The sequence below is a fragment of the Panulirus ornatus genome, chromosome 5 (assembly GCF_036320965.1).
Source record: "Panulirus ornatus isolate Po-2019 chromosome 5, ASM3632096v1, whole genome shotgun sequence".
Classification (NCBI taxonomy): Eukaryota; Metazoa; Arthropoda; class Malacostraca; order Decapoda; family Palinuridae; genus Panulirus; species Panulirus ornatus.
The window spans coordinates 5,162,660-5,173,444 of NC_092228.1; the positions used below are offsets into that span (position 1 = coordinate 5,162,660).

Here is a 10,785-nt window from a genome sequence, read left to right on the forward strand (position 1 = left end):
GAGTTTTACACTCGTGCTGTCTCTTCACTTTACCTTGTGTATATATACCATGTCTTTACTTTTTGTATGTATGCACACACACACACAACCTAGCCTTTGCCAGTTACTTTATTGCCAACTTACCATATAATATAAATACATATAACACATGATTATCTAATACTTTAGCACTATTAGCTAAGGATGCATAGCTTTAGGCGTTGACTTCTATGGTACAATGGTAACGTAGAACTGATCGATGTCAATTTCCAAGGTTCGACTCTTGGTTGTGGCTCTCGGTCCACAGTTATCTCACTATAATGCGCACGTATTTCAAACTTTTCTCATTATGAGTCTGGGTCTACCATATGCTTTCTCGAAATCCATAATTGTTACACAGAGTTAATTACCATCATTCTCCAAGTATTTTGCACATCACTTCCTCTACCTATTTTCACCATTTGATCACTGGTTTTTGTTGCCCTATTCACCTCATAGAAAATCATCTTTTTTTGATGTCATTCGTCAACATTATCATCATCCCTCTTTTTCAGCATTCGTATTTTATTCATGACATAACTTTTTCTTCAAATACCGTTCATAAACCTCAATTTTCTCTTTTTTCCAGTGATTTTACTCCAACTCACCACCTTGTCTTAAATGTCAACATTGTTTACCAACAGTTCTTCCACTCCTGTTTCATTCATTCTCACCTGTGTCATTCCTTACCTAGTTCCTCGTGATATTTCTGCACACAAACCCATTTTTCTGAAGTGGTTCCCTTCCACACATCATTTCTTTTCCTAAGGCCACCAAAACTTGCACCCTTGCCTACACTATGAAATGATCATATATTTCACTTGCTAATCACCCACTCAGCAAGTTCACTTCCAACAACCATTCCTTTGCCAAAAAAAAAAAAAAAGATTGTCAGTTATATGCAGTAATGAACATTGGTCCCTGAACTTCACTCACCAACGAAAACTTACGTATGCATCCAACAGGAATTGCGTTTCTTTTCATACCATATTCACACGTCCAGTGTATCGTATTCAGATCCATTCCAATCAAAATAGTGATAGAGGTTACACAAGTGAATATTTTTTTTTCTTTATTCATATCCTTTGAGAACTACAATATATTATACCGTACAAAGGATAAGTTGGAGGATATGCAGTGCATCACCATAAACATACTTCAGGGTAACACCAAAAGCATAAATGTTTCTCTCCTGTGGAGGATGTCAACACAAACAATACACTATGTAAATCAACACTAGGCATAATCATAACACATGGTGTTCATCATGAACACAGAACTTCTATACAACAGTACAGTATGTGAATGACAGAGAAGTGTCTGCCACTCTCTAGTCACAAAATGTCAACTTTATGATAGTATTAGTATGAATCTAAAAGATTACAACCCTCTTTTAATATATTAAAGTATCTTATGCTCTTACTTCCAGCCTATGATGAAATGTCTGAAAAAAACTCATTCCCTTAGAAATTTTGGAAATTTCAGAGATCCAAATCACATATTGGGTAAATCCAAGTAGATATTTTCGTGGTACTAACGTAAAATGTTATCAAAATTGCCAAAATGGAGCCTACGTCAATATGCCACAAACTTATGGCAGAAATGTTTGTGGGAAGTATGAAAACAATAACAATAACATTAACAAGGCTATAAAATTGTTAGGTCTATTTTTCACTTTTCTAAATACACGAACACCTCATCTCCTTTGGCTTTTTCCTAAAAGTTAATATATATCTTCCCGCTGTATGGCATCTTGGTCAGTGCAGGAGGGTACTGAAGCATTTATGATGTGGCATCCATTGGTGATGCTAGGTCCTCCACTTGGAACATCTTAGAGATGCCAATGACGTGGGCAGTGCGGTCCTTGACCACAGTAGCTCTGTAGGGAATATAGGTAAGATGTCATATGGCACTGTAGGGAATATAGGTAAGACATAATATGGAACTGAAGGGAATATAAGTAAGATATCATATGGCACTGTAGGGAATATAGGTAAGATATCATATGGAATTGAAGGGAATATAGGTAAGATATATGGTACTGTAGGGAATATAGGTAAGACATCATTTTGGCACTGTGGGGCATATAGTCGAGTGAGAACTGCTCTAAATACAATGACAATGTTAATCGTTGTGATGGCTGTAAAAAGAAACAAAGAATACAGGGAAAAAATACAACAGCATAAAACAAAGAAAGAATCAAGACGTAACAGACTGTCGCTCACATAAACACCTAAACAAATATTCCCAAGAAATGTCTGCTGCTCAAGGGCGAATAGGGACGGACCTCTGGTGATGAATGAGATAAATGAAACAAAATCACGACAGAATCTCAAAAAAAAAAAGAGGAAAAAATCCTTTAAACTGACGGCCTTAATCTCAAGGATCTAGTGGAATGCCTCACCATGAGAAGTGAGCACCAGGTACCATCACCACGAGATTTTCAGAGAAAATGTCCCATCACAAATTCAGAACATTAGACCTATTCATCAGACATCCTAAAATACGAGTGAAATATATGAAATGCTTCAAGGGATGGCTGACGAAGGACCCAAGAAAAGACCCTGGGGGCAATCAGATGACACATACAAGGTCCTGAAAGAAGTTCCATAAAAATGGCCTCAGATGAAACTTTCATATGAAGATCCTAGGAGAAGACTCAAATGAAAGACGGTAAGTTCTTAATCTGAAGAACCCAACCTTAAAACGAAATCCTTTTAAAAACGGAGAGGTAGAGAATCCACTAGAAAGTAAAGTACCCGTCCTAAGACTTTCATGCGAAGACTTAAGTTTAAGACTACTAAAAATGACTTGGAAAAATAACCCAAAAGTGCTTTCAGTAGCAGTAAAGAGGCTGGTACTGTACTCACTCGAACATGAAGTTTCCGTTTTTGTTCGGTTTCCAAGATGCTACGATAGCGCTCTTAGTGCTGTTGTCAGTGTGGGTGATGGCATCAAGCTGGAGGGAAGGAGACGTGGTGGTTAGCACACATGTTATAGTTGTTGCCATTATGTAGTAGATACGAAAAATGTCATCCGTAAAAACACACATTCTGCCTAATCCCCGGTAATCAGATGGATTATATTAATCTATGACCAACGGAGTTCACCTCTAATGCACCCAGCAGTAAAAACCTGACGTGGTTACGAGCTGATATGGCCGTTGATGGAGACTTACGCGTTCATCCGGGCAGTTCATTTTCTGGGTGTTGCCGTCCTGGCTGGCCAACATCCCTCCTTCCACCCGTAGCACGAAGCCCTTGAAAGGTGAGCCTCCCAAAACCACTGTAGAGAGGAGAATGATCAGGCCACCCCACATGCATGTGGTAAAGTAGATCAGTACTGCATAATTCTTAAATCACAAACAGGATACTGTTCCCAAAGGCTACAGTATCAGACCCGTCTCCTGTGCGCAACTATTTACGACTACCAGCACATCTATCATCAAAATATCTATTTCAACATACATTAGCATTACTGACATTATCTCCAAGTGTCCACAGCCATCACAGCTTACCGTAGTACTGGCCTTCGAGGCCAGGGGTCACTGCAATGACATACTTCTTCGTGTCGTTGTTGTGAGAGACGACACTACCACTGTGGCTTGGGAGGAGGTCTTGACAGGCTTCGTCTGGTGCCCCCGTGGGAAACCCACTGGTGGACACCAGCAGAGAGGTGGTGAGCACGACAAAAAAGCTGTAAGGGGACGTAGGAGGGTTAGTTGCAACACAGGTGGTGCACGTAGGGTGAACAAGGGTGATCCATAAATAGGGATGATTATGTGAGAATATTACACGGATATGACAAGTACACAAGATATGATATGCGAATTCGGATGGTACACACGGCACAAAAATGGTCTTTACACCAGTGAACGGCAGGTCCCAGAACGATCAACTGTTGACTTTAAGGGGTTGGTATGCTGTCAGAGTTTTTCGTCCTTATGTCATATCATGTCACCTTGAAAGTGTAAAAATAGTTTTTGCGTTTTGTGTACATACATAGGATGGTTCGTATTAGAGAATGTTGCATAAATACACACTGGATTGAACGTTGTCAAGAAATATGAAATCCCAGATTATTCCTCGATATGAGACCCTAACCCTTTATTCGGACGTATAGAGTTTGATTAGTTTTGATATATCCGATTTTCTGTGATTTTTACACTGATAATCGTCACTTTAAAACATACAATTCCAGAATATCTTTATAATCATCGTACTACAGTACTTTAACTGACCATAAAACAACTGAATAAACTACGATTACTTGTATCCAAATGTTTACAACATAAATTGGACGAGTTAGGCATAAAAAAATGAAAGGCAGAAAACGGGAAATTTCTCTTTAAGGGGTAACAAAATAAAGTCAAATCCCTACACTTACGTAGAAGAAACTCTGTTATCATCAACAAAGTTATTCATTTAGGCATAATACCTTTACTTACAAATAAATGTATCTTATATATAAATACGTAAAACATAAACAAATACACCAAGGCAAATGATGGGGCATTACTAGTTTATAACTATTCACATAATACTCAATAGGAAATTGCAATTAACACAAACTTTGAAATGATTCACAGGTAGCCAGCTGACCACCAGTTTAAAGACAACATGAATTATCCAAGCTATAGATTCTTTCATGATCATAGGTACCATATTTCCTTTTCTAGATAAGAAAACTAGAGAAACATGACATTCCTCAAATTTCTTGTTACAAAGCTTCCTGGACATTATCCTGACAAAAGAACATCTACTATCAAGCAGCGAGGAGAGATAAACTTCTAAGATAGATTTTTTTTTAGGGAATGCACTTGTTTAAGGATCTAATCACTTCCGCCCCTTAACACACAAATCTGATTGCATTAAATTTGATCAATTCAACTGCCGTTCCCATGACGTATGCCAACCTGCTGACGTGCCAGTAATCGGGGTATTGTTAAATACTTTCACGAGTAATGACAGCCATTTTCCGATTCGTTAGAGACAATTCTCTTTGTTTAACTCTCCATTCTTCAAGGATCAACTGAAGAACCACCAAACAAATAATGATGTTAAGACTGCTTAGATGTTGTTTAATTTTTGTTGCACACTAATTTGAACATCACATGATCTATATTATCATAATGGATAAAAGTAGGTAAATCTTGCATATATATATATATATATATATATATATATATATATATATATATATATATATATATATATATATATATATATATATATATATATATATATATATATATATATGTAATAAATTTTCCAAAAGAGGGAACAAAGGAGAAGGAGGGGTCCAAGTGAGGATATTCCCTCTAAGGCTCAGTCCTCTGTTCTTAACGCTACCTCGCTGACGCGGGAAATGAATATAATATAATATATATATATATATATATATATATATATATATATATATATATATATATATATATATATATATATAACAGCAGTGAGTACATAGTGCAATACCCACGCACTTCAGACACAATATTCTCCATCAGCAAGGATTCGAACCACAGCCGTGATAGGCATTTTTAAAGACAATTATCAAAACAGCATGTAGTACCTTCGCCCATTCTACATACAAAAAAAAAAAAAAAGTATCACATACACTGTATCTCACTTCACTCTGGCTGAGGTGATGTAGCTGGTATATCTAAACTTGTTGTATGACTAGCATTTTAACGGAGTCATCACACTAACTCACTGACTCATTCGACGATTTAAGCCAGCGAGTACCATAATTACTCATCGCACTCCGGAGCATCATCGAACTCGAGGAAAGGGTATAAGTCGTCGCGCTCAAGGAGCTACACGACCAACTCAAGAACCTCAACAAATAGCCATATATATATATATGCAAATGAGAGTCATGCTCGATCTCAGAATTATTTAGCATTTCGACAGATGGTTACAAAACGACGTTGAAGGCTTTTGATAAATGGCCCTTGCTCTCGGTAACCCTATACACCGACCAACCAGACTTCATAAGACAGTTTCATTAGATACAGTTGGTTATTTTGGCTTTTAGGCCTACCACGGTCATTATGGCCGTCAACGTCAACTTAGAAACGCCAATCCGAAGACGTGAATATCTTCACATATTCGAGATATTTCTACGATTTTTGTACAGATATTGGAGGTACGTGTCGTCTTCTTTATATATATATATATATATATATATATATATATATATATATATATATATATATATATTTATTTATTATTATTTTTTATTATACTTTGTCGCTGTCTCCCGCGTTTGCGAGGTAGCGCAAACTTCGCCATTTCCCGCGTTAGCAAGGTAGCGTTAAGAACAGAGGACTGGGCCTCTGAGGGAATATCCTCACTTGGCCCCCTTCTCTGTTCCTTCTTTTGGAAAATTAAAAAAAAAAAAAACCAAGAGGGGAGGATTTCCAGCCCCCCGCTCCTTCCCCTTTTAGCCGTCTTCTACGACACGCACGGAATACGTGGGAAGTATTCTTTCTCCCCTATCCCCAGGGATATATATATATATATATATATATATATATATATATATATATATATATATATATATATATATATATATATATCAAAAAGCCACAATGAGGTCACACAGCCCTGCCTTCGCTCAACTCTCCATCCTCTTGTACACATGCATTTGCTCTCTATGGAAGGCTTTCTTACCATCCAACAGTTGTGTCGTGCCATCTCCAGATCCATAAAAGCTGCAAGTAACTTCTTACCTTTCACTTATACTTTTCCCGTCACCTTTGCCATAAAAATCTGATCCACAGATCCCATACCTTTTCTAAAACCCCCTTGCTCCCCTCTTATTCTGCTTTCAGTCATTTCCATCACTATCAATACCACATTCTTGCATACACTTGTCCTGGTATCCTTAGACTTATTCTCCTGTAATTGCTACATACATCCTTAGCATCTTTTCCTTTTGAATAAAGGAACAATAATAGCATTCACTCAGTCCTCATGCACAAACTTCTGTTACCATATTAAATTACATATCTGATATGTCCACTTTATCTCACTTTCTCCATACCTCAGAATTCCAGCTGTAATCCCATCCACTCAAGGAGCCTTTCCTTCCTTTAGCCACATTACTACCACTCTTACCTCTCTTTTTGTTATAGACCCTTGTATCCTCTTCCTTACATTCTCGATAACCAGACATGTAACTGCTGCCGCCTCCTCTTGAACCACATTCATCAGTTCTCCATAGTTTTCTGTCCATCTTCCTATGACTAACATCTTTAGATTCAGCAACTTCCCTTTCTTACTTCTTACATTCACATTTTCACTTTTACATCCACCTCTTTCTTTTATCAGCATAACATCCCAAAACTATATATATATATATATATATATATATATATATATATATATATATATATATATATATATATATATATATATATATATATTATACTATTCGTCATTTCCCGCGTTAGCGAGGTAGCGTTACAGTCACTCTGCTTTTACACATATACCTCAGCTTACCAATACATTGTTGAAAGATGCTTCTCAGCCTTAGAGGGTGTCAGCAGAGAACCTAAGGAAGGACTGGTGTCAGCTGGTGGCACCTCGCCTTAATATGTGCTTCCAACGCACCTAGTGTTGCCATCACATGCTCATCCTTTAACCACAAGTGGTTGGCACACCATTAATTCTAACGTATTCATCTTGTCAAAATAACACCCGGAAAAAAAAAAAATAAACGTTTCGGTTTACTTTACCAGGTCATATGTACTTCAAGTTTAGTCTGAGCTTCTTGGGAAATCAATTACATAAACAATTGCTGGTGTCAAACCGTCGGCCTGCGAAAGCGGGAAAAAAATAGAACAAAGGCGTAACGTTTTTCTACGCCGTTGTTTAAACACAATACTGCGCCATATTGTCATCAGGACACCAGCGTCAGCATGGCCAGCCAGGCATTACGAAAACCAAGCACAATGACGGATGGCACACGGCAGCGACAGCCATTCATCATAACAACGCCATATGATGGTTTTATGACACTAGGAATCAGGATAACCTAAACATACGACAGTTAACATAGCATGATGACAGCCAAACTGCGTGATGAATTTAGTGAGAAGTGCAGTGAAATGGGAAGTCCAAACCGCTGTGTTCGAAGGTAACGTCGAGGTAACTCTCTATAGGTCATTATTCTCCACAATGAGTGAGGTCAAAGGTTACCTCTTCTTACCTAAGGGTTATTACGTCATGCCTTAGGGTTGTGTTGCTGTTGGTCGAGGGTTGTACCGTGGTGCTCGAAGGAAGAATATATGTACCGTCATGAAAAATATAAACAATGCAGGATCGTGCATTGTTCGAGATTCCATCATGGTTCCTGCACAAAGACAATCCAGCCAGGAAATCATTCACAAAAACTTCGTTCTTTTATGTCAACATCCGGCGTTAATCCGTATATGTATGTATGTATGTCCAGACGCAACAACACCGAAAACAGTCGGTCAGACTGAGAGGCCTTATGTAACAAGGGGTAAGGCGAAACAGAAAGAGAGAGAGAGGTATCAAGATCTGAACATTCAAGAAGGTGAGAGGTGTGCATGAGATGGAATGAATTGGATCGAAGTGTTACAAGGGGGGTAACGCACTCCTTTTAATGTATTGAACATGCCATATGAAACTGGTCAAGGTGAACCATGAAATAGTCTGTGGGGCTTGGAAGCGATAGTGTGCATATAAAGCCACTGTTCGTTTGTCCCAGAGGCTACCTTGTTCAGGCAAAAAGAAAGCAATCATTGATGTGCTACAGCAAAGATGGATATTCTAAGAAAATAAGATTTCCTTTAAGAAGTCATTATAAGAAATATTTTTCATGCTGAATACAAATTCCCGTATATATATATATATATATATATATATATATATATATATATATATATATATATATATATATATATATATATATATATATGCCTGAAAAAAAATTTGCTGCTCATCGGCGAAGCATTTTTTTATATACACTTTAAGTTCTATACATGATGTATAATGATAATAATAATAATAATAATAATAATGATAATAATAATAATAATAATGATAATAATAATAATAATAATAATAATAATAATAATAATAATAATAATAATAATCTACAGTACGGAAGGGAGAGATCACCTGCAAGATCTACTCACCTTTGGAGTATGAGTCACAACCTTCTGTTCCCGTATCTCAATAACACTCAGCCGCTCCGGCCGGCCAATGGGAAGCACCGCACAGCATGACGTCACAGAAGGAGTGCTCCAAGGCGGTTGCTGTCATCAATCATCTTTCTCAGTTTATTCTCGATACATCCAGAGAATTTCCTTGCTCCGAACCAAGACTTTTCGGGAAATCTACGCGGAATCACGGGCCTTAGACGCTTGAGCATGTTGTGTGCATTTAAGCATGGCCCTTGGGTAGCAAGTTGTAATTTTCGATCGGAAAAAATACGGGTTTACGCAAGGGCAGAGGCCAGGCCGCCTGTACTCAGGGGTTGAATCGTTGTGTGCAAGGGAGTAATATCAATCCAATGCCTCTCTTTTATTAATAGTTTCTTAAGGTCACACGACGATGCGTCCACGAAACGTACTTCTAGGGTAAGTTAGGTTAGAGTAGCGGTTAACTCAGGCTAGGTGAGGTCCTCCCGGCAGACAGCCTCGTCATGGAACCATCAGGCTCTTCCGTTGCTCGCCTGGCCTCGCCGCTGACTGTGTCACGTGATTCATAATTCCTTTGATGTCTTGACGTACTCAGAGAAGGTCTGACACACACACACACATATACACACTTGGCATTTTCCTCCCCCCCCCCTCTCTCTCTCTCTCTCTCTCTCTCTCTCTCTCTCTCTCTCTCTCTCTCTCTCTCTCTCAACAACGGCATTAAATGCTCGAGCAGCTTGACAGGGCGATCCCTAAATATGATGACCCGGCCTTTGACCTGCTCTTAAAGGTCAGGTTAGAGTCCAGGCCATCATACCTAAGGTTAGTATATCGTCATACACAAGGGTTTAAATCCTCTACTCTAATTAGTACTGGAAATGTCTCACACAAAGCAGTCGCTCTTGCGTAACAATTACCTAAAGTACAAATGAATAAATAAATAAATAAATAAATAAATAAATAAATATATATATATATATATATATATATATATATATATATATATATATATATATATATATATATATATATATATATATATATATATATATATACGTGGAAGAAGTTTGCACACGGAAAATGAGAACATTAAGTTAGTGCGGGTAAGCAATTCCTCCCTCCCTTATCAGACCGGTGGGAGGGTGATGACCAGCAGTCGGCAAGAGGATAGCTGAGGTAAGCCTTGCTTACAGTGGGTGAGCTGCTTGCTACAGGACCTATCAGAGAGAGAGAGAGAGAGAGAGAGAGAGAGAGAGAGAGAGAGAGAGAGAGAGAGAGAGAGAGAGAGAGAGTCGAACGCTGGTGCTCCCCAAACAAACGCTTATGTGACAACACCCTGGCCTTGTAAGAGGCATATGTTCCTCCCTCGCCAGTCATCCTTAGTGTGTGTGCATGCTCAAGGTCCTCCCCTGATATGTCCTTGCTTCACACACACACACATACACACAGAGTCAACCACATATTGTTTTCTTTACTTGGTGTTATCATCTCGCGCCACCAGAACGCTCATGACTGCTGCAGGCCCTGGTGAATACCTGGTGAAGTCTTTGAGGGTAGTCTGCCCCACCCCTTATAGCCCGAGCTGGACCCAG

The 10,785-nt window shown here is 38.5% G+C and overlaps 1 protein-coding gene across 1 annotated transcript; it reads right to left on the reverse strand.

Moving 5' to 3' along the window:
• Positions 1-93: 93 nt before the first annotated feature.
• Positions 94-7,621, reverse strand: LOC139747621 (putative defense protein 1). The gene is made up of 5 exons (XM_071660108.1): positions 7,524-7,621; positions 3,536-3,714; positions 3,197-3,303; positions 2,889-2,977; positions 94-1,897 (listed from the first exon to the last, which is right to left on the reverse strand). Exons 1-5 carry the CDS (start codon positions 7,529-7,531, stop codon positions 1,801-1,803), a joined length of 480 nt encoding a protein of 159 aa, XP_071516209.1. The 5' UTR covers positions 7,532-7,621; the 3' UTR covers positions 94-1,800.
• Between the last annotated feature and the right edge of the window lie 3,164 nt (positions 7,622-10,785).